Source organism: Rhipicephalus sanguineus, chromosome 3, assembly GCF_013339695.2.
Source record: "Rhipicephalus sanguineus isolate Rsan-2018 chromosome 3, BIME_Rsan_1.4, whole genome shotgun sequence".
Classification (NCBI taxonomy): domain Eukaryota; kingdom Metazoa; phylum Arthropoda; class Arachnida; order Ixodida; family Ixodidae; genus Rhipicephalus; species Rhipicephalus sanguineus.
Window position 1 is genome coordinate 132698947 of NC_051178.1, and position 24813 is coordinate 132723759.

At 44.8% G+C, this 24813-nt stretch overlaps 1 protein-coding gene across 2 annotated transcripts in view; it reads right to left on the reverse strand.

The window, feature by feature from the left end:
• Positions 1 to 24813, reverse strand: part of LOC119387165 (chromodomain-helicase-DNA-binding protein 1) — a 54932-nt gene that overhangs the window by 16349 nt on the left and 13770 nt on the right. For both annotated transcript variants that reach the window (XM_049413391.1, XM_037654475.2), the window contains exons 5-24: positions 24405 to 24650; positions 24135 to 24274; positions 23021 to 23249; positions 22468 to 22568; positions 17996 to 18177; positions 15923 to 16050; positions 15124 to 15340; positions 14543 to 14632; positions 14124 to 14314; positions 12540 to 12728; positions 12024 to 12177; positions 10423 to 10647; positions 8959 to 9108; positions 8356 to 8504; positions 8137 to 8236; positions 7963 to 8049; positions 4949 to 5149; positions 4547 to 4752; positions 1718 to 2092; positions 832 to 1024 (exon numbers count right to left, since the gene is read on the reverse strand). In XM_049413391.1, the coding sequence (XP_049269348.1) occupies positions 832 to 1024; positions 1718 to 2092; positions 4547 to 4752; positions 4949 to 5149; positions 7963 to 8049; positions 8137 to 8236; positions 8356 to 8504; positions 8959 to 9108; positions 10423 to 10647; positions 12024 to 12177; positions 12540 to 12728; positions 14124 to 14314; positions 14543 to 14632; positions 15124 to 15340; positions 15923 to 16050; positions 17996 to 18177; positions 22468 to 22568; positions 23021 to 23249; positions 24135 to 24274; positions 24405 to 24650 (3553 nt within the window). The remainder of the gene's footprint in view (positions 1 to 831; positions 1025 to 1717; positions 2093 to 4546; positions 4753 to 4948; positions 5150 to 7962; positions 8050 to 8136; positions 8237 to 8355; positions 8505 to 8958; positions 9109 to 10422; positions 10648 to 12023; positions 12178 to 12539; positions 12729 to 14123; positions 14315 to 14542; positions 14633 to 15123; positions 15341 to 15922; positions 16051 to 17995; positions 18178 to 22467; positions 22569 to 23020; positions 23250 to 24134; positions 24275 to 24404; positions 24651 to 24813) is intronic.

The window sequence follows — 24813 nt, forward strand, 5'->3', positions numbered from 1 at the left end:
ATCAGTGCAACAAGGTTAGAATATGGACAGTAAGTAAGCGCTGTGTGCCCGTCTTCTTATTGTCCGTATTCCAACTTTGTTGCGCTGTTAGTTATTGCACGATGAACATCCACCAACTAGCCCAACTCGCTTCAAAAGGGGTGGTTGAACCCCACACCCGAAAAAAATTTCTGCTGTGCCCCTGATGGCACACCACATCCTCCTCACCCGCACCCAGAGAGGGTGCCACCTACTTCCCCCATTCCAGATGGATGTCCACAAAAAGTTATGAATGCATTTTGAAGTACACCAACTGAAAAATTTGTGACTTCACTATATACAGCAGCCACTACTATTTAGAAATTTTGCATAGAATAAAAAGGCACCTGATAAATAGATATTATATGGCACACAAAATAACCCAGAAGAGCTAAGAGAACGATAATCAAGCATCAAGACTGTGTGCTGACAAAAGCTGAATGTCTAACAAGCCCTGTGCGTCAATGTGCCCTTGCAGCAACACATGGAGGAGAGCAATGTTTCTGTCTAGACTTGCTGGTGTGCAATTAAACCTAAAACAGAAAATGTAGCAAGTAGCAGAAACTTATGGTGAAGTGCTTCTTCTCATTTCAAGAATGATCAACAACTTCAAAAAAAGGTTGCAAGTCACCACAGCATATGTTTGATTTCTAGATCAAAGAATAAACGTAAACCTATGCGAGGAAAACAAAGAGAGAAGGACACACAGGACAGGTATGCTCTGTGAAGCTATGAACCAATGTGATATGAAGCAACACATGTGCTACGTTAGCTGCTCTAATGAAGGAGATTGCCAAGAGAAGAGCCACATACCTTTCCCTCCTTCAGTGCCATCTGCCGAGCGTGCACCCTGCGCAGCAGCTTGAGAAGATAGTCAGCACGGCTCTGCAGGTGCTTACACTGAGGCTTCAGCTCCTCACCATCCGGAAGGATCTTGTTAGTGAGACCCAAGTTGGGGTCCATCTTAATGGACTCCCAGCTGCCCATGCCGTGCTCATAGATGCCCCTGCAAAGATGTAAAGTCCAACACAGTTACCAGACAGTCTAGGCACCAGAAATATCCAGCCTAGTAGCTATTACACAGCCACCCTTTGGATCCTTGCAATGAGCTTTCTCTAGTCACAAAGATGCTTCGTGAAAGTGCTTTTGGCACTGTTGCGCTGTTTAGCACCTAGGAAATTATGTTTACGGCAAGAAACACCCAGGAATGGCGCATCTTGCCGAGCACATGAACACTGGTGTGTCTAGAGTAACCTATTGCCATAATAGTTCGAGGCAGTTTGGTGAAGTGCAGAAGTTGAGAAGCAGAGCGTGGAATACCTTATTTACTCTACTGTAACACAACCTCGATTTACGCACCCAATCCTTCACAGTCACAAACACAGAGTGCAATGCCATGTATTGGTACAGGTGCCCCCAATTGTTAAAAAAATGCAATGCTCTTGACCGTTCATTTCCCAAACTTTCGTAACGAGTTTACAGGAGACGTGATTCGACTTGAACAACTATGTAACCTGTAAGCAGCGCATAATGATGACAAACTTCCAGTGGTATAGGAGCGTCCAGCAGCAGCAGCCTGGCAAAGCATAGTTTTTTTTGATTGAATGGGAGGTGGCATTCCATATTTGGGAGTAGAATTTCAAGCACTACCCATTGCAGTTATAGTAAACAATATTTTTTTTTTAAAGGCACAGCACACCTGAGCAGAGCAGAATCCTCAGCCACGGACCACGGGGTGTCGAAGTGGGCATCCTTGGTGGGCAAATCTATTGTCCAGTGCCTTCGCTCTTCCGCACTCACTGGTAGCATAGAGTCTAGCACACTGAGCTCTTGGTAGCTGGCCAGCACCGACTTGGCATTCACCGACACGCCAGACAGCTTGAAGGTTGTGCGCTGGTGTCTCCGCCGCCCCGGTGCACCTCCGTTGTTGGCATCCGGAGTGTCGGTGTTTGCAGCAGATGCCTGGTTCTCCTTCATGGCCTGCTCACAGCCAGTGTGCAACATGGTTGCCAACCGTTTAAGGTCAGCCAGAGGCTTCTCTTGAAGCTCAGCATCCAGCGCAACTGCATCGAGTCTGAAAAGAGTATAGCAGCAGCCCTTTGTTAAAAGGACACTTAAGTGAAACAACAAATCGGTTTAGGTTGATAAAATATACCGTATTTATTCGAATCTAAGCCGATGTTTTTTTCGAAAAACGATGTGCGAAAGTGGAGGGGGTCGACTTAGATTCGAGTACAATGGCTAAGGTTTTTTTTTTTCTGGCCTTGCGAATTTCGGAGGTCGGCTTAGAATCGGGGCCGGCCTAGATTCGAGTAAATACGGTACTCTGAAAACTCAAGTTCCCTTAATTTCACGATCATATGTTTATTAATAGAAGAGAAAATCACACTCCAAGTTACATTTTCAAATTCCGTGCTGAAACCTCTGCGCAAGACATCACGGATTTCAACGTGGCTTTTTTTGTATTTGGGCGACATTGACTCAACAAACTTTACTGAAACTTGGTATGTTAAGTCTCTGGCCCCTTCAGAATACGGTGTACTCACTACAACAATGTAGGCCCCTAGCAGATGCCGTCAAAACCTATGACGTCACGGTGATTGGTGCAAGAATTTCAAGGTGGCATCACCAGCCACATTTTCTTTTTGCACGTTTTCTCGCTTACCAAGAGCCTTCTTGCAGCAAGTGTGGTGATTTCGGTACTGTGAAAGAGTAATTTACTAATATGAGAGAAATCTTTTTTCTTTTTAGCGTCCCTTTAAGCACAAATACCTCACGTAATGTGTTGAGGAGCACCCCTTTACAGAGTGCACTTCAATGTGTGATAAGCACAAAGCGACGCTACAGATTGGGCGCCGCTAATCATACTGAAAGTGTGGTGGGACAAAACGGCTATTATGGCCGCTGTAACAAAGTATGTACACATCAATAATACCCACTACTGCTAGCACAAATGAGTGATGCACATAGAGCACTAGTGTGGGAAGTTCTCTTGTGCCAGAAAAGTAATAAGTTCCACTGAATTCGTCATTCCTCTGTTCCACATGCTTACAAGTGCCAAAAGTACAGAAGAACAAAGAGAATAACCATGTAGGAAAAGAAGCAGTCGTTAGAGGTTGACTGTAGCCAGTTTACACAAAACATTGACTGAATCATTGCAGGTGAGGCCTTATACTCGAGGGCAGTAGCGCATGCCACTTGCACAGTGGGGAATACAGCCTGAGTGGTAGCAGCAGCAGTACTTGTGCCAAGCTGCTGACATGATCAGTAAGTAGCCTCAGGTGCATCTGCACCTGGGCCCACGAGAACTTGGAACTAATGTTGCACAGGCCATGCCTACGTAGACACGGTATCAAGGGATCTAATGTCTCGCACTGCGGAGTACAGTGTACTACATGTAATGCAGTTATGTTTTAGAATGCAGCAACCTTACAACAATAGCTATTTTATGGATGGGACACGGCAAGCAGTGGTGAAAGACTTCAAAAGCTCAGCTTGTGGCAATGACACGCGAAACTTTTCCTTGAAGAACTTTTTAACACGAAAGTGTTTTATGCCGGGGTCCACCAAGACTTCAGTGACGTATTTCCGTCACAGAAATGACGTCGAAAAAATTTACACGATCAGATGGCAAAGAAAAAAGTTCCGTCAACGGGCATCGAACCTACGACCGCTCGGTCCGCAGCAACAGATGCTGGGCACGCTATTCACTACGCCACGGTCACAGACTCTAGACGCTTCACAAACGCGCCTTTTATATCTACCACTCTCCCGGTCGGCGGGGTGGTGTTGCACTCTGGAAGTGGTAAAGTAATGTAATTTGTCATTACAGTGGCCTCCGCGATTAACACCTGCAATGCGTTACACGTCCGCCCCATTCGGCGCATTTTCAATAGAAGTTCAATTTTGTCAATGCCTTAACACACCGCGAGGTGGCGATCTTAGCCCAAGCGTCGTAAAAGCGTCGGCTTCGCTCATAGCATCACGCTAATCGAAACCAAAAATAGCTTTGCGACGTGCGCCTGCCTCACTGTTACACCGCGTTCCCCGCTCACGCGCTCGCCCCGAAAAAAATTGCGGCCGGGGGATGGCACGACGCGCTTTGCGGTTCCCTCTAGTCCAGCCGTGGTGTTCAATCACATTTTAACATGCCGCGGGATGGCGACCAAGTTCTGCGTCCAATATGCGACGCTCTTCTGGCTATCACACCTCGTTCTCTGATTACGCTTTCACTACCGCAAGGTTTTGTGTAATCATTTAACATGGACATTAGTCGTCGGGATGGAGATGTACCACCAATCATCAAAGTGGGTGCATCCACATTAAACGATGCTATAGCTGCCAGACATCAATATACATTGTGCAAACTCTCTTATATCAACGTACAGTAAACATTCAGTTACTTCTGTAAGGGCACGCTTTACTTTTGTGTTATTCCGATTCCTATGACGGAGGGATCAACCATCTTTTTCTGGAGGTTCCTTTCTTGTGGGAAGAAGAGAGAAATAAAATTGCAGGGAATGCTGACCTTTTAGACGGGGCAGGGAACTTGCGGTAGCTCTTGATGAAACGGCGAATCTCAGCATCCGTGAAGCCTTTGACCGTGTCGCGTGGAATAAGCCGCGGGCGGCCACGCTTTCGTGGACGAGAGTCGTCATCTGATCCGTTTGAGCCAGCACCAGAGCCCCTGTCTCTCCTCCGTGATCGCCCGTCTTCACTGTCTGAATTTGCAGTCTGGGACAAGACATCAAAACACAATGTAGAGCCCCTATCTGCAGCTTCTCACAGCACAGGGACATTACTCAGTGGTGCAAAAAATTGTACAAGGGCCAATGAAAAATGAGTACTGCATGCATACAAAAAAATTGCAGCTTAGTACAGCTTCTTGTGAACGAAGGCAAAACTATGTGGTTCAATGCCAGACAAGTACCTGATGGATGGACTTGCGACTTCGAGGCGGCAGGTAAAGCTCAAGCTCCTCCTTCAGTCGCTCCTCCTCCTCAACTTTCTTGCGGTCAGCCTCGGGGATGATGTCATCCCAGTCTTTGCTTTGGGATGACTCGTCTTCAGCGAGCCCCTTGGCAGACACAGCACCCACTTCCTCTTCTTCGGTGAAATTGAAACTAGCAACCTGTAGGCACACAAACGCAAGCAGACTCTCACAAACATTCCACGTTCACATGTAAACTATAAGCTTCTTTTCTTGAAATTTTGAAACAACAGAATGACATGCTGATAATACCATGAAGCTTTCAATGTCAATACAGTAAAACCTTCGTGATACGAATCTCGCGGCGTCACCAAAAATATTTGTATCATCCAAAATTCGTATCACCAGAAAACATGGAAGATTAGTATGCAACAAAAGAAAGCTGGCGTACATTTTCATTTATTGTGTCTCAGGGCCGCAGCAATGTCGTGAACAGATCTGAATGATCGACAGTAACGTTTTTAGACGTCAACGATCATAATTAAATATAGGTGCGTGTGTGTGTGTGTACTTAATGAACAAGTAGCCCCTTCCAAATCTTAGTACGCTTTTCCGCATGACACCAGAGCACTGCGGTGAAAGCGACTTACGAAGCACTTTGCACGTGATAGATGAAGGCCAGAAAATTTTACCACTATCCTCCGTTTTTTTTTCTTATCACGGTGGTGTTAGGGATGTTTTTCGGGAGATTTACAGCCGTGCCTGCACAATCGTGAAGTTTGCTCGTAATTCGGAAGTCTCCCGTGGAAATCGGAGATTTGGCAGATGTGCGTGTCCTGAACAATAGTGCATGTTGACACTGCGAAGCCCAGCTCCTTCGCCAAGACCATCCACTTCATCTTTCGGTCCTCGTCCACCTTTCATAGGATGTCTGATTGCGAGGACATGGCTTGCATTGACGTGGCAGGCGTGTGTAAGCACAGTACAACGACGCTACCTGGAGCACAAGCAGCACGCATCGACGCAATGCAGCAGAAAAAAAAAAAAAACGCAGTGCCAATGTCATCTGTAATCTAAACGAGAACATACACGAAGGCGCATCTCGGAGACTACGACATGGCGTTGATGGTTAACTGGTGGTGCGGCGCGTGTCCGCGCTTGGGTTGCCGTGCCCGCGTGATTCCCGCGTCTTCCACAACATTGCGGGCAGCACCTATTTGTAACTGCGTGGTACAGTATAACCTGATTACAACAGACCTTCATAGTGAAGAGGATTTTGGTCTGTTGTAAAGGGAGTATGTAAAATCCAAGTACTGTTACAACAGACTTTTATGTAAACGCTGAATGGGTCTGTTATAACCGGAGATAATTACGAGTCACAAACAAGGTCTTATTTTTAACGAGGGACCAAAAAAAAAATGCGATTTTTGGAAAATCTCACTTTCAGTTTCTGTAGCCTATTTTCTATCCGATTCCAAAATATTTTCACTGAAAACTATGTAGTAGTGCTATAAAAAGTTTTTTTTTGCGTCTGCCGACTTGGGGAAATAGCAAAAATGGCAAAATTGGGGAAATAGCAAAAAAAAAGCGTCTTTCAAAATTATACCTTGGCAACGACGCGACCGGGCGCCACCATTTTGGACTCGTCATAAAGAGAATTTCTCCGTGTTCACGTTCTCTGTTTCAGCTAGCTCCTCCATTCTGTAACTAGCGTACAAAAAGCACATGTTTGAAGTTCAATTCAAGGCCTCCGATCGGCTGCTTCTGCCGTGAGGCTCGCTTCGGGATCGTCGTCTGTTGCTTGTGCGTCACGAGGTCGTGGCTGTCGAAAATTGCGCTAATTAGTGACGCGTTCGCACTCGTTCTGTGTTCACGGGTCGATGATAATTTAGAACGCTTTAGTTTGGCAGCTGCAAGCGGAAGCTCAATCATCAGATTACGATAGCGCGCCGCACTCGTTGCGAACATTGCAGACGTGCGTTGAACATCGCATACGTGCGACTGTAATAGCGTTGACTCGTTGGATCCGCTGTTAGAGGTTCTTCTTATCAGCACTTTGGAGCTTATGACGAAGACCACCGCGGGACAACTCTTTGTACTCGCGATCGAGCATGGCGTACTCTGAAATATTGGGCACCGCGGCCATGCACATCGCAACCAAGCTTTCTACTCGATGTCGTGGCTAGGCCTAACTCCGCTCACGGTGCCGCTGTATGAGACAAATCGAACTTTGTGAGCAAGAACATTGTGCTAGCGGACATGCGAAAGCGGACCCCCCGGCCAAGCTCGCCGCGCAGCGACCGCTCGGAGAAGTGGTGGCAGCGGCTAGCAATTTCGCGCGTCAGCGTACCAAAACGCAACACCAAGCATGCTGCGCGCCAGTTTTTTGTCGCTACAGCTAGGCATAGCTGATCATTGACAGACAGGAGATCGGCGGCCTTCGTTCTAAAATCGGTACGTCGATATCCGCGGCGCGCTGTTCCCGTCCCAAAAGTATGCTAAGCGATGTTTCAAGTCGGAAGTTATTGAATTTGGTATGTCCGTGGTAGAAAAGTCCGCTCTAAAGGAGTCCTGACCACCTTGCTGGCCTGACATTTTAGTCAATTATATCCGAATGTCCGTTGTACCAGAATCCGTTGTAAACGAAGCTCAATCAATGGAACAAATACGGAGGTCGGCATAACGCCGCAAATTGGAATGTAATATCCAAATGTCTGTTGTAAACAGATCCGTTGTAACGAGGTCATACTGTAGCATACGTTCGTATCAAACACAACGCGGGGTGAAAATCGGTTCGCAAGAACCGTACTCCATTACATTGCAGGCTAATGGGCCTTGGCCGGGACCACAGAATGTCACCCTGAAATTTGTACGAGCCGTGATCGTATCACTGAGGTTTTACTCTATCTCAAACGGGGAAACATCCATGGAAACTACACCCAGGCCAGCGAGGAGGTGCATAAAACCCTCCGAGGTTCCAAAGGTATTTAAGAGAAGAAATGAGACTCACTTACCTTAAAAGAACCTAGAAGTTCATCTCCAACAGTAGATGGCTGCTCTTCTCTTGTCTCAGCTCGTTGAAGGATTTCATCAATGTCAACCTATATGAGAACACGAATGTGAGTGTGTGCTTCCAGACAAGCTGTAGCAAATACAATGAAGTCATATACATAATGTTCATCACACACCTGAGGCTCCTCGTCTCCTTCCTCAGTTTCTTTGAAGAGCTCTTCAGCACCGAATTTCAGTATGGCCGCCAATTCTTCTTTGTTGAAAGGAGTTGTGTTGCTGAAAAATGAAAGATGTTTCAGGACTGTTCATTGTGGCCATCTGCTTCATCAAGACTCCCCCCCGTGTCCTCACATCGCAAGACTTGTACCATCACCTAAACAGGTGCTGCGGCTCACCTAGATGGTGCATTGCTCTTGGAAAGCACTGTACGTCCAGTGGTGTCCATTCGCTGAATGACCAGATGGTCCAAAACCATTTTCCGTTTTGCACGTTCAATGATGTCTTCCTCCACACTGTTTTTAGTCACAAGACGGTAGATGTTCACCTGACAAACAAAAATGTCCACGACACTGAATCAATCTGTTGGGTTTGGTGTTTAAATGCGTGTAACTGAATGGCGTTAAAAGATACGGCACAAAAGGCTTGTGTTTTGACAGTTGTTAGTCATTTGGTCAGACCAACCAGCATTTAGTGCCTTATCTTCCCAAGATTGCCTGTACATTCACGAACAAGTAAAGCTAACATGTTGCTCCAAGTTTGGATCGCCAGTGATATGTACACACTATAACCTGTGCCTGTTCCCACACCTCAACAATATGCAGTGCATGCTAGACAAGCATCATGCAAATTCATAGTGGACACAGGTCATTAAGTTGCGCGTCACAATTTGAGTTTGCATGCACAAGCCGCCTTGAAATTCTTTGGACTTGGCTCGTTTCAGATCTTTGGTAGTGATGGTGCACAACAAACAAGCAGCTTGGCAAGAAATCTCTATATACCTGATTTTTCTGGCCAATTCTGTGGGCTCTGGCCTGAGCCTGGAGGTCATTCTGTGGGTTCCAATCACTGTCGAAGATGACCACCGTGTCGGCCGTCGCGAGGTTGATACCCAGACCACCCGCCCTCGTGGAGAGCAGGAAACAGAAGTCCTAGAAGAAAGACAAAAGAAGTTGACAAATTATCGGTCATAAACCAACTACAGTAGAACCCCGCTGATACGTTTTTGAAGGGACCGTAGGAAATAAACGTAAGAGCCGGGAAACGTAAGAGCCGAAAAACAGGAAAAACGGCAAAATATTTAGTGGTACAGAATTTTATTTCAATTCTTACTAGCAGCACGAAAATTGGCGCGCTCAGCCGCGATCTAGTCGATGGATAGAAACACGGAGCTTAGGACGGCCTTATCCACAGAAATGTAATCAACGTATGTGATTTTTTTAACACCAACAGCTGTAGGCATGAAAGAACTAAGCACACGCAATCACGACCGGCGCGGCGAGTCCGACCGCGAACCGCACGCACGACCATGCGAGCTCCAACCAGCTCGAACTCCTCCCGTTCTCCGACAAATAACGATGATGATGAGTCTACGCCAACGCGATGGCAGAAGTGAATGCCAATCTCGAAGGCCTTGCTTTCGCAAGCAATTACGTCATACACGCCATGTTTGTCCAATGCAAATCTCAGAGGCTATGCTTTTGTCAATAGTAAATGCCAATCTCGAAGGCCTTGCTTTCGCGAGCAGTTACGTCATAGACGCCATCTTTGCAATTTGAATCTCGAAGGCCATGCTTTTGTTTGCATCAATTGAAAGATTCTGTTGCTTGCACCTCTCATGCGGCTAATATTACGGTCAAACGAGGCCAAGCTGCGTGAAAATGCACCATGGCCGCTCTCTTTGGTAGTCACTCGGTCGGCTCCGGGCGCACTTCGCGACGTATCATACGGGAACGGTCCGACAGTTACGACGTAACAGCGGGGTTCCCAATACATTGTATCCTATGGGAGCTATGCCGGGACCGGCGGAAAACGACGTAACAGCCGGGAAAACGCAGCAGTGAGGAACGTAACAGCGGGGTTCTACTGTACTAGTACCAACAATAGGCTACAACACCTGCAGCGGGAATGATGTGATTGAGTACCAAAATGCAGAAAAAGTACAAAATTACATGCACTTACCTGCATTTCATTAGAGAAAAATGGCAACCAGATAAGATTAACAAGACATTGCTTCACAGCTTGCTTTCCAAACTCTGCCAAAAGGCTCTTGTAAGCCATTGATAAAGAGAAAAAGGTAATTAACAGCATCGAAACATAACCAAACCATGTGCAACCCTGTGAGAAACTCGACGACTTTGCTATGAAGGCACACCTTTACAACTGGCCAAAAGATATGTGCACGAATCACTAAATCAGGTCAAGAATGAAAACATTCGTTGATCTGCCGAGTGCTGCCCACTAACCTGCGAGGCATCAGCATTGAAGTGATCGAGGGCTTGCCGCCGAAGCTCGCCCTTGATGGAGCCATCAAGGCGCTGAAACGGGAACCTGCGCATCTGCAGGTAGTCTGCTATGATGTCCAGCATGCGCACCATCTGTGAGAATACCAGCACACGGTGGCCCGTCTCCCGCAGCCGGCACAGCAGCTTGTCCAGCAGCAGTAGCTTGCCACTGCCCCGGATGATTTGCTGCAGGAAGGACAACGGTTTTACCAACAGCAATAAGCTGAGCACAGAATTTTCCAATTAGGATCAATTTAAGGGGAGGTTAACTACTACAGTTGAACCCCTTTATAGGAGACACTGATTAAAAAACAAAGGGGTATAAGAGACACTAGTGGGCCTACATCAAAATAGGGGTTGGTCAGAAAATGAGAAAATGGTACCCTGCTTATAAGAGACACCTCGTATAAGGGACAAGAACTGCTCCCCGATGCACGTCTTTTATAAAGGGGTTCAACTGTATTGTATTTACTGAAATTAATTAAAACTAACAGATAACAATGCAAAGGTACGTATAGGGGTCGTTAAGTGTTCTGTAGTAATTACGATATAAATGTGCACAAAAAGACAACTTGCCACCGGCAGGAACCGAAACCGCAACCTTCAGGTTGCAGGTTCGTTCCCTGCCGGTGGCAAGTTGTCTTTTCGTTCAGTTTACTTTTGTCAAATTTATATCAGAATTACTACAATACAGTTAAAATGGTACAATTAACATCTCCTATACCTTCCTTGGCTTCATTATCTGTTGGTTTTGATTAAGGTTGTATCAAACAAAGGAATGAGCCCTTAAAATTCATTTCTTTCATATTTACTAAAATGTAACACGACCCGAACTGTACAGTGAAGAAAGACTTTTCAGGCTGCCCACAAGAAAAAGATAAAACTGCCACGGGTCCTACGGCAGAAAGACAGTACCTTTATTTTAGATATCACAGCCCAAAAAGTGCTTTTTGAGCAGCAAGACTGCTTCACTCATCAACGTCACAGGCATAGGTGTGCGCAGGGCTCCCCTTCACGGAGGGGGTCGAAGGTTCATTGCAGCGGCCCCCACCCTATTAAGTCAATGTATGGGGCAGACTGCGCACCCCCCCCCCCCTTTTCCTATGTGACTAGGGCGGCTGGCCGCCCCCCTGCGTGGCCAATCTATTGAGGAACCACTGATGTTGGGAGGTTTTGATTTGAATCAAGTGCATCACGGTAGTTTTCAGGCTAGCATTTGACAATAATCCGAAGGTAGACTTCAAGCAATTCGAAAAAATTTTTTTGCGCTGAAACAGCATAAATACGGTAATTTATAACTGATTTAGGGAGCACTAAATTTACAGCACAATAAAGTTGGCAAACAAAGAAATTTGAACTAGGACTGTCACTACCAATATTGAATAGTGTAAATAATGAGTAGGTTGTTCGATGTCAAGTGCACAATGCTGTTGAATTCTCTCTAACAGAAGAGGACAAGTACTTGTATGCGAAAACTCATTCTTTTTATTTAGTCTCACAGTGTCTGAAAATTCAAAAACAACTGACTGCTCAAGAAGATAGGGTACTGCAGTATCACACACCTGCAGTGCATCCAGGTTGTTAGGATTGTCAGGTGGTCGAATGAGCATGGCATGATTGCAGCATTTCTTGAGCTCCATCATGATGTTAATGAAACCAGATTGAGACCCCTTCAGGCCCTTGGAAAGTGCCTTGTAGTTTTTCGTCAGAATCCACCTGAAAGCAAGACACGCACTTAGGCACACAGAGAAATAAAAACACAATGAAACAAGAACACTAGGCTAGGCATGACACCAATCGATTTCACAACCATCCCGCTCGTGCGCAGATCACAACGTTGGAACATCTTGTCTTACATTGAGCAGCAGAGCAAGGGGGCCACGAGCCTTTTATGCTACAATTAAGAGGTGTGAGCACAATGCTGCCTGGTGCGAAGGATGCAACTGCCCGCAAGACCACAAATGACGATGCACATTTTGTGCACTAGAGTGAAGCCCCAGGCTGGCACAAGGAAATCTCTGCATTTTTCATTTCAATACAATGTCTCAAGCAACACGAAGGGGCTGAGGCACACTTACTTGTAATACTGCTTCTGCACAGTGGTCATTTCCACACGAAGGATGCGCTCAACCTTTGCTGGCAGCGACTTCTCCACATCTTTCTTGACTCGCCGCAGAAGGAATGGCTCAAGCTGCTTGTGCAGCTTGGTGTAGCCCTTGTCAGCGCTCTCTTTGTGCTCTGCCTCAAAGTCCTCCCAAGAATCAAACCTGCAAGAAAAGGATAAATGACATGCTTACTACACACTACCCATTGCTGTCTATGGTATCCTTGCAATAATAATGTCAGGCAATGTCAAGCATTTGAATGTACTGATACTTTGTAGAAGGGTGAATCAATGACAATAATAGTACTATGGGCTGCTTTTCACACTTGTTTCTGGGCCAGTTTGTAGGGCTTAACAGGCCTCCTACGCTTTAAAGCCAAAAAGTCATGTTCAATTTGTCATCAAAATGCTTAATGAAATTTACAGTGCTGGAACCAAGACCTGTGAGTGGTTCACTAGAGTAGTTGATTCCAACATCGGGCAAAACAATGAAGCCCCATGGAAGCAAGAATCTGACTCGATAATCATTAGCTGAAATAAATTCAGGCCATTTATGGTCTGTCTCGACCTGCAGTGTTGTGACGCCGCACTGTGTTACATGAGATATTTTACTATTCTGAAAACTATAGCGACCAGTCTACCAATAATTACGGCACTTCACAGGTGCAATGATGACTACGGATAAGCATCACAAACGTACAGGAGGCAGGGCAACAGTCTTGGCAAATAACATGAGGGCTTCTATCCCTGTTGACCTATGGCTATAAATGCTATCGCAAATATAAACATCTGCACTACTTCGGACAGCTGTGCGCACGGCATACTGGCATTGGAAGCACACTGCACACTTTTAATAACACAAGTGTACCGCTGATATTGTTGCTGCTTACATTGTCACAACAAAAGCTCAGCATCCTCCATGGCACAATAGTTTTTGCCATGTGCACAACCAGGAGCAGTGTGGGTGACAAAAAAAACTTGGACAAACATGCACAGCAAGCATGCCGGTGAAATGACAGCATGTGCTTCAGTAGGCGTCAAGCTGTGCACAATTGCACGGGTTCATTATCACTAAGCAAGTACGTACAGCGTGATTAAAAGAGCACTGCGAGTTTTGACTCGGCAAGTTATTGTACAAACTCATATATGTATATATGAATCTGTGGAACTCGTCTGTCCCTTGTCTGTGGAACTTGAATGAGTCAATAGGCTGTCCACTCTGCCAGTGCGCCAACTAACCAGTTTTGAAATGCCCACTGCCTATCATCACATTGGTTTTGGAGGGGGAAAATTCCCTCAGTGTGGTATGGTAGCATCTACTTAGGCGTCGAAGTTCTTTTTTCGTTGGCAGCGGCACATGCAGGTAGATGCAAGTTCGTGATTGCTCATTAGTGCGAACTACTCTTTGTTTATTGTGTAGTCATGACAAACTCTCCATGTTTGTATTAACAAGGTTACACTCAAGTTCTACTCATTATATCACAAGACGAAGAAAAAAGCAGGCCAGCTAAACCGGCAAGCTTGTTTCTTTTGCTTTTTTTTTTTAAATAGTACTAACTTTTGAGGCATGATGAAGTGAAGTAGTGCCCAGAGTTCCTTCAATGAGTTCTGCAGCGGTGTGCCAGTAATGAGGAGGCGATGATTTGTGTCGAATTCAAAGAGTGACTTGTACAGGAGGGAGTCATCATTCTTGAGCCTGTGTGCCTCATCAACTCCAAGAACAGCCCAGCTGACGTTGCCCAAGAAGCCCTGTAAACAGCAGAGACAAGCTCAGAGTAAACAAGAGCACAAGAGAGCTTGAAGCAGCAACTGTGTCACCTATGCAACATGCAAAAGAAACGTTCAAGAATGTGCAATTCCACTTTGACAAGCCAACAGTTCTACATTATGCCACAGCACTTCCTCCACCAAATTTCAGCGTCATTTGAACAAATGGAGAACAAATGGGGAACAAATGCAACACACAGTAGCACTCACTTTGTCCTTCAGAAGAATCTCGTATGTGGTCAGAATTGCATTAAACTTCAGTCTCTTGTTGCCTGGATGACACCACTCATGCTCACGAATCTGAAATGCAAGGTATCGAACGATACTTTCACCATGCAACTTGAGCAAAAGCAGCATATTGCAGCCTCATAAAGATGCTCCCCACACGTAAACCAAAAAATGCAACGAAGTCTTTGTTTAGGGGGGCGGGGGCACTATTCTATTTGCCATAGCTAACATACGCAAACAGTAATAAAATATTCTACGCTGCCCATCACAGAAAAATAGGAAGTAGAGGATGCATTCTTGAGTTGCAAGTAGAGCATCTTCAAGACAAAGTGCCCAGCTTCTGATGCAAATACCCTATACAAATAAACCCTGAGACACCTATTCCCCTTCAGTGTATTGGAGAATAAGGTCTAAAGCTACCCTTATGCAGTCATCAATGCTTCATTACCGATTAGTTACTCTTCACATTGAAACACCCAAAACAACAAAAGAAATTCCAGCCAGTATTGCTGGCACGAGATAAGTCTGATGGTTTGCAAAGGGTGAATACTTTTTGCACCTACCATGCTGCGAGAGGAAACGTCTCCAAGATAGACGACGACATTCATGTCAGGAGACCACTGAGCAAACTCCTTCTGCCAGGATGCCAATGTGGAGAGAGGCACAACCAGCAGGAAAGGCCCATAGAGGGCATGATGGTTAAACAGGTACGTCAGGAAGCTGATCGTTTGAATTGTTTTTCCCAAGCCCATCTCGTCCGCCAGGATCACTCCGTTCTCCCTGTGCAAATGCAAATGCCAAACATTTCAGGTTTACCTTTCACACAATCAGTGTTGGTTCCTACAGCATTTGCTGACAGTTCACCTCACACTGGTGGTGTTGAATGCAAAGCAGAAACAACTTAAACGGTCAATAGTATTAATCATAAGAACAATAATTGTTGGAGTTTAACGTCCCAGAACCACGGTATGATTATGAGGGACACTGTTGTGGAGGGCTCCGGAAATTTCGACCACCTGGGGGTTCTTTAACATGCATTAAATCTAAGTAAATGGACCTCAGCCATTTTTGCCTCCATTGAAAATGTGGCCGCTATGGCTGGGATTCAATCCCGCGACCTTCAGGCCAGCGGTCGAGCAACATAACCACTAGACCACCGTGGCGGGTCAATAGTATTACCTACACCACACTTTTGACCAGTGACCACAGGAGCCAACAGCGGTCATCGAGCATCATGTTTGCATAATTGCTTTATCAGCTGCTGCATTCCATACAATGCTTTTCATGAAAGTCATGTTGGTCAGCTCCAAGTATGCTATAACATAAAAGTGTGCAAAAATGAGAAAAATGTTGACGACTCACTTGCACCATGAGTTCGCCAGCCAGTTCAAGCCTTCTAACTGGTAGTCTCTGAGTTCAAGTTTCTGGGGTCCGCCAATGTACGATGGCTGGGTCTTCAGTGGGGAAAACTTTGGGCGCACCTTCAGCACCTGCAAGTGTTTTCAGCTGTCAACAAACAGTAACATCTAGCACCAACATCCAGCGCATGCATCCACACCCCAGCGATGGCTTCCTCAGAGTAGCAAATCCCGATCTCAAAGGCAATGCTTTGAGAGAGAGTCAGGAACTCTATATGTTTCGGAAAGCACCTACAGTAACCTCGTCAATATGTACGTGCAGGAAACACGGAACAATTACACACTAAACAGTGGCATGCGGTAACGATCAAGTACAAATTTGCATCTCCTGACTTTCATCACTGCTTTCAACAAAAGGATAGGTGCAGTACCACAGTAAATGATGTCCTAAGATATCTTTCCTTTCTCTTTACCAAAGCACAAAAAAAATTCCAGCAATAGCGCACAACATTGGTGCCATGGAGTCAAACTATGCCACAGAATGTGCACAGTGCTTTGCATTCTGGAAGAGTGGCATGGCCACTTGTGCCCTGCATGACAATTTTCTGCAGAGCAAAAGCTGGCGCTGCTTCACTTGAAATCCAATAACTGCTGCTACGTTGAGTCGATCATCCCTAGCTAGTTGTGTGCAGCACATCGCCTAATAAATAGGCTAACAGCTCTACTGCTATGCACTTGCTGCAATGTATACAGGGGGGATGGAAGGAAACGCGAACAGCGCGCTGTTTTCATCATGCTCTGATCTTTGTGGCAATAACAAGATGCTAGAATGGTTCTTGATTGTATCATGGATGACTCTAGCGGCTTTTTTTTTTATTACCATCCAGGCTACAACCGCTTGCAAATAAATGCGAAAGAGCAGAGAATGTAGATGCTGCACTGTTCGCGTTTCTTTCCATCCCCACTGTATATGTGCATTTGCTGAGGGAATGTGAACAGCAGCCAAATGCGCACGGGTGCAGTGAATATTTTGTTGGGTCAATGTAGCTTTTGTTTCCACAAGCGATTCACACTGTGCATCTCCATGGCACGCTAGAGGTCCTGTGTAAGGAGGTTGCATCAAATCGTGGCGTGGTATTTGGGTGTGCAGTACGTTTACAACAGCGTCGACAGCAACATGCCACCAGTGCAGTCGACAACTGAAGATGCTTATCATGATAGGGTTGTTGATAATAGGTCATACTGGCACGTCTGTCAGTGGCCGCTATCATGTCATTATGCTTTTTCGATGCTTATGAATGAAGGCATTGCCACACTCATGGTGAAGTTTTAATCGTCAGTCAACCTGTCTCTGCACTTATCAAAAAAACGATAAACCTTTGGTGTGACATTGTGGCGTTGGCCACATTGAGAGTTGAGGAATGCAGTTTACATTTATGCAACAAAAACTGATCATGGTACACACTAACCAGCAGGCATAAGAGGAGCCACTACGGTTTAGGCAGTCAGCGAGTACATTAGGTACTGTGAAGACTCGGTCAGTGACTCATTGCATCTACATTTCAACTGTTAGTATGTCTAAAGCAGCAATGTACTAATGAGGTTTCACTGCACAAGCACCAACAACTGAGGATGCTCTTTGTACTGTTAAAACATTTTAAAAACTAGTGTTGTAACGTCCAACATGTATCAAAACATTGCAAAGGCTACTGATAGTACTTGAGCACCTAAGCGAGCTCAGCCTGTCAGCAATGGCTAAAAAATTAGCAAGGTTCAGGAGGAGACTACAGAAAAGCACGTTTGAACTCAAAGAAACACTGTGACGTATGTTCCAGCATACAAGAAAAAACGGACAGATATTGAAATAGTATAACATCGCCTCCCATCAGAGAACGTACAACGCATATGTCAACTCTCTTACTGTAACATTTCAACACCCACTTGTGTATGGGTGCAGCTAGCAAATAATAATTCAGCCAGTACATATAATAAAGCCAGTGCTCTGAAATCATGCTGCCCCACACCAAGGAGACACAATTCTACATGGACCAAACAAAAGGCAAACCCCTGCACTCACCTTGCACACTTTACTGGGTATTTTCTGTGATTTCTGGCGAGCGTGATACTGGTCAATGACGTGTTGGAACTTGCGCTTGATCAGGTTACCGTCCTCCCAGGTGCAATCAGAGTAGGGCAGGCCATCCCACTTGCACAGGTAGTCCATCTGCTCAGCCTCACCACTTTTCGCCGGGGCATGTGCTGCTTAAAGGAAACACGAAAAAAAAACAAGGAGAAAGAAAGCCATGGATTCCAAAGCCGCTTTCACAAGTCCTAAATGCTGAAGTTTCCAAACTACAGACTGTGGACTATGGTCATCTTAAAGGGAGGCTAACGAAAATTTTTCTCGTGCTAGTAAATTACCCTTTCACGAAATGAAAAGCACAACTCCTTCCATGGGAAGGTGCAAGTAAGAAAATACTACTTGCCATGGCATCGAAAGATTTGATGGTGTCTGCTATGGCCTACGTAATCCTTTATCAACTTATACGAATTACACCATGTTCTACGGGAGCCAGAGAGTTTATAGAGCAAGATTCAGGAAATGTTACAGAGTCAAAATTGCCAAAATTTAAAGAAGAGCGCTTTGAAATATGGAAGGTCGCATTGACATACAGGTGCTGCAGTAACAGTGCAAAATTTCAAAATCACACTTCTACCTCGATTTTCTCTTCTAATAATGAAGTTATGTTGGTGAAATTATACTTTCTAAGTCCAGAGTGATTTAGTGTCGCACTTCAGTGTCCTTTTGAATGCTAGCTTTATTTTTCTTGACATTAACTATCTAAGCTGCGTGGATTCGCATTAGAAATTGATGGTTGTGCATAAGGCAGGGCTGCTTTTTAACGTGTATCGCTAGTCCAACTGCCCTCACAAAAAAAAAAAAAAAAACAAAACAAAAAAAAAAAAAAACAATCAGGCACGTGATAATTTGCACTGGACTTCTGAGCACATGGCTGTTACCTTGCTCACAAGAGCTGTTCATTAAGCTCCACCTTACATGCAACATTTAAGTCAAACTTTTTGTCATAATTTACTTTTGTAACCTAGCACATGGACTGTAGTTTGGAAATTACAGCACCTGACTGGCTTGGTGCACATTAACCAGTCAGGAAGAGAGCTTAAGTACTAATACGCAGTTGAGCTATTTATAAAAAGTCACAACACACGAATATTTTTGTTATACATACAAGATATTCATTACAAGTATATATTTGCTCCACAGTTCTATCCCACAATTCACTATGTACATATATATGTTTGTATTATAGAGTTTTGAGTGTAGTGAGTGGCAAAAGCCTAGAATCATGAAGCCAATTAAGTGTCGAACTACGGAGCGACTGTTTCTGCATGTATCCAAAAGAAAATAGCACGAATTAATATACTCAACTAGAACAAAAAGACAAGCGCAAGCCAGTTACTATGAGGCACACTGCAATACGAGTGCACCTTGTCGACCATAGGTCTATGAACTCTGCACAGGCATCGCGCACCAGTGCATGTCACCGAGGCACAGTCCAGATCAGTCAATAAAATAAACAAGAATTTGAATGCCAAATTTTCATCCAGCCTACCAGTCTGCTCAACACAAGCACTGGTACTCGAAAAGCAACGAAGGTCTCACGTTCTAAATGTTATGTGCCTTGTTCCATAATACAGTTATCTGGATTCTGGTACACTCTCATATTTAAATTTTATCAATTGTGCATCCCTAGTTTAAATATGCACAAGGATTGCATATCGTTTAAGTTTCAAGTCTATTCTGATGACTACCAAGACTTGCCACCTTTTCAGTGCAAGTTCGCTATAGTGAGGGAAAAAAAGTAAATAAAAGGAACACATCTTTAAATGCAAAGCCTGGCACAATAATCCAAACCGCTACAAGTAGCACTGAAAGACGTGAACGAAATCCTCAAATGCTGACATAATCCAGCCAGGCAACAAATGTCTACACTTCCACACACACGAGTCAAAAGTCAAAAACGGGAAAGGGGCATCAAGGAGGAAGGCTGATTGATGGTGGTGGTGGATGAGAGGGGGCGGGAAAGGGATGATGATTGCATGTTTACACGAATCCCAGCATTGGCACAACGGTGTGCCTGACTTTTGCAAGATGCCCAATGCTTGCCAGATCTGCACTACTACTGCAATCAAGCAGCTGCCACACCACTCACAGCTAGAAGCACACACTGAAATCAGCCATGCTTGGGTAAATGTGATGGCCTTATAACAATTTTCAGCACCAATGCCAGAGCTAGAAAGCAATTTAGTTTTCTAAATTCGGCCATCTACCAGATGCTTCAGGCAGGTCACACGAGGTGCTCTGTGCTTGCCTATTATGAGATGCTGTTTTTGAGCTTCTATTCTTGAAGAGTTCTCAGCAGACACGATAACTGTGACGAATGCTGACCTTGCACTATTTAACCAATTTCAGCAAAATGGGCAAGCTGTGTCTAGGTTCCAATATACACTGCAGCTTTTCTGAAAATACTGCTGTACAGCAAGTTCCGAGGCACTGTCGCAATCTGCAGCTCTTAGCCTCAAAGAATGATTGGGACTTGCCATTGCTTGAAGTGTGAATTTCCCTCGTGCACTGATACGGCACAGGGATTGAAACAACGCAAACATCACTTCGTGAGCCTTGCAATATATGCAATATATGCAATACCTACGTTCCTAGCTGATGGCAGTCAACACAGATCAACATCGGCCGATCATGTGTTGAAAGAATGTGCTGTGAATATAAGCAGCCCTTTCAAAAAGCGACAGCCCAATCAGCACGAACACAAAGTGCATCACAACTGCTACATGCATAAGGATGACTATTTGAAGCCTTCCCAGAAGCAAGCAGTAAATAAGAAAACGAAGGTGTAAGTGAAGACCCTACGAATGAAATCCAGTCACCTGATCCACCACCATGAGCTATAACACTACTAATGCAGATTTGTCACTTCCTCAGAATTAACTGCTGATCAGCAGAATACAGCTTTTAAAACGTCCTCCTGTGGAAGCTCTAATCATGATAAAACATGTGTTGGTAGATAAACATATGAACTTGTGTATCTGAATGTGAATCCTCGTTATATTTATTAGCACTTATAGAAGCAGAAACAGAAGTACAACTTCATCTTTCACAAGAAAGACTGGTAAGAGTGAAATTTTGTACTCAAAGAATATGTGGAGACAAGACGGAGGAAAATAACCTACCAACACCCAGGACTAAGACGTTAATACAGTAACCCTGTGCCCTTCAAGCTCACAAAGAAAAGGAAATATGTTTAGTCTAGTCTCCTGATAGCTTACAATATATATAAAGGACATAGCTGATGACCACTTAAAGTAGAAATCAGTCTGAAGCACTACAGGATATCCAAACGATCACCCACATGGCAACTTTAAGGTAGAAGGAACTTGTAATTCATTCATGGAAGGCTCAAATAACATAGGACTCCCTTATGCTTACAAGATTCAGCCAAATTAATCTGATGACACGCAGACACCTCAATCCCTAAAGCTCGTAAAATGAGCACCAAAGATGATACTGAAAGTACTGTGTTGTAATAACAAAGCAAGGCCACTATCTGTGGCATGTATGTGCTAATAATCTAGGTTTGGTTCATAACGGCAAATTCAAAAAAGTCAATCATGCATCATAAGATTTAGCTCATGCTTCTTATGCTTTAATTTGTGCTTGATTTTGTGTTTACAAAATGAGTGCCCACAAGAGCTGTAGTTATCAAAAACTTTTGTCTCTCTCAAATTATGCTTGAAAATCAAACACTGAGGTCAAAGCTAGCAGCAGGCCTTAACTTTGATCAAGGACTTTCTAAAGCACATTCTAACATTGACTGCTTTCCAGAATGCTAATGCCAGAGCTTAGCACAAGCATGACAATGTGGGACTAGCTCAAGCCGAGAGAGTGTAATTCAATATGCTTTAAAAGTTTGCTGTCTCACAACAGTATAAAAAAGTAAGCACACAATGACTGCGCTAGACTGCTACTGCATAGCCTACGCTGCCTCTTGAAACTTACATAAATTCTTGCTTTAGAACTTGTCGAAGTTAAGGCTTGTCCGAAGTGAATAAAAGTACACTACAAGACATTGCTCATTGCACTCAACCCAAGTCATCCAAAATCCATGCTTCACGATGCTTCTTTTATGCTTCTCATGCGAACGCTACCACCTACATCGAGTGCTGAAACGAGCACAGGCACAGGCACACGTGCCATTCGACCATTGGCAAGCAGGCAGAGCCGCACAACCCCACTGACGCAAGAATCTGAGCATGTGACAGCTGCTTGTTCTCATCACTCTTCCTTGCATTTACACAATTTTTATTTATTTATTCATTTATTTTTTGCAAGCACTGCTTATCGTAGGGGGTCCACATGCGCGTCATGCGAGGCTATAAACATGCAAGCATGGCATCCAAATGATAATGAGAGGGGGGAAATGGGGGCACCTTCGTGGGGGGGTGGTCGGCACTCACAAATAATCCTCTCCACTTCCATGTGCTTGAACTGCAACTCCTCGGAGAGCTCCTGCTGGCACTCGTAGTACTCAATGTCTTCGGGGCTGGCATTGTCACGCCTGCAAAGTGGGCAAAAACGAGAGGGATGTGAGCTTTTTTCAAAGGAGACTGTGCCCTCACAGAAGCTACGGAAAGCGATTCTCGTGAGGCAAAGTATCTACCACACTGGTAAGCCCTGGTTCTTACAGCATTACTCTAATTACTGTGCTCGAAATTCGCTAGCTGCTAAAAACTTAGCAACCAGCCAAGCATACCGGTTATTTCCAGAAAGATTAAACGGATACTGAACTGAACCATATTTCTTGCATAACGTAGCCAGTGGGTAAAATTCTGGCTTTTTAAGCCAGCAGCTTGATTAAAGTCACCAGCTTCCTGGGTTCAACAGGAAGTAGTAGATACATACTCCATTCACAATATATAAGGGGGCAGCTTATGTAAAGGATGACAGAACTAGAATTAGCCACAATTTCATAGACTACGCTACACGGCTAGAAGAGAAAGGCGGACTTGCCAGTTCCGAAGCTCGTCCTCACGCTTGATGTAGTTCTCCAGCTTCTTGAGGCCCTTGACCTTCTGCTCCTGCAGTGTCTGCATGCTCTCCCAGGTGTTATGGAGGTGCGACCAGCCCTTCCATTTGATCAGGTACTGCGTTTCCTTCTCGGCGTCTGGCAGCTCGGCTGCACCAGCATTCGGATCCCCAAATTCCTCCACCGCATACACCGTAGTTGAGGCTCCCGTGGCTGTATGAAAAAATGTGATCGGATTCTTCTTTTTTAAAGACGCACAGGAATTAAACTTCAAACGAGACAGTTCAGGGGCAGTGCAGACTTGGAAGAGATGCGAAGTCTTCAAACAAGGGAACAGACTACAGGAGAGCATAAAAATTCAGTTGTGTCAACCTAAGCACACAAACAGTGTCAAACAGCACATTATCTACCCATAATTTACCTGCAAGAGGTAACCAAGCAGCTATTTTGCCATCACGAAGAACCTGGAATGTTTTTATAAATGACTGTATGCAGTGTGAACAGTACAAGTGTCCATGCGTAACAGAGTGTAATCGAGAGCATTTCTAATACAGTTACAAAATCTGCAACACCACGCTATAGCAATGACTTTTGCATGATACATTAATTCGTTATGAATGAGACATAGTGTCTGTTCATGAAGTGTCATGTTTCGTGCTTCTGTATGGAGGCTACGGTTATGCGCTAACTTCTCAGCCTGAAATGTGAAGGTGTAAATTGAAGTGTTTATTGACACACCTTTTTGCAAAGACGCTTGCTAATTAAAATAGTTTAAAAAATCCAGTTAATCTACAAGAAAGTGTGGCCAATGGAAACAACACTGAACAAGAACTATAGCCGTCACAGTACTCTTAGCACCAAATGTAGTACAATAACATCTTACAGTTAACTATAATTTGGCAGCTACTTTTTCTAGCAGCAACTACAGCGGTCATAGTACTCTCTCAAACATAGATCTGTAATGGTGACATTCGCAATGTTGCAAAGCATTGCCTATCAACGTAGTACAGTAATATTAACCAAGCCCCCCCATCAGACATGTTGGAGCTACAGTACCTAATCTCTTCAAAACAATCTTTTGACAGAACTTGAACTCACCTCCTTTTTTGCCCACACGATGGTCAATTACTCTCTCGACTGTCTCAGAGTTGGAGGCCTCGGCAGCGGCTGCCTGTTCATCATATTCTACCTCCACAAGGTCATCCGAGCCAGTCTCCTCCGCACTCTGCTCCTTGTAGCTGTGCAGGTCACATGCCCAAGTTGTACAAACACCCCGATTGGATTAAACAAGATTCTTCGGTAAGAAGACGGACACGAGGCAGTCAAGTCCGCGCATGCGACATGTATTGCCCTTGCTTAACAACTCACCTGACTGTCTTAGCAGCTCGCCGAGTCCCTTGCCGCTTTCCATCGTCGTCACTGTCATCATCCGATGACGGCTCGTCGGAGCTCTCATCAGAGCTGTGGTAGGTGACACGGTTTGCCTGGCGCCGCTGCGATGCTGCGGGCTGCCGCTTTGGGGGAGGTGCCCGCTTGGGAGCAGCTTTACGAGGTCGCACCGCCGCATCACTGTCATCGCTATCACTGTTGCCACTTGATCTCCAGTCAGCCGAACTGTTGGCCGAGCAGAGGGGACAAAGTAAAGGAGTACGATGTCATACTGATGTCATGGACAATGTTCACCACAAGGTAATGGCATTATCACTTAGCACGAGGTTTCACACACAAGTTACTATATTACAGAATGGAAGGTAGAATACAATAGACTCTCAGTAAA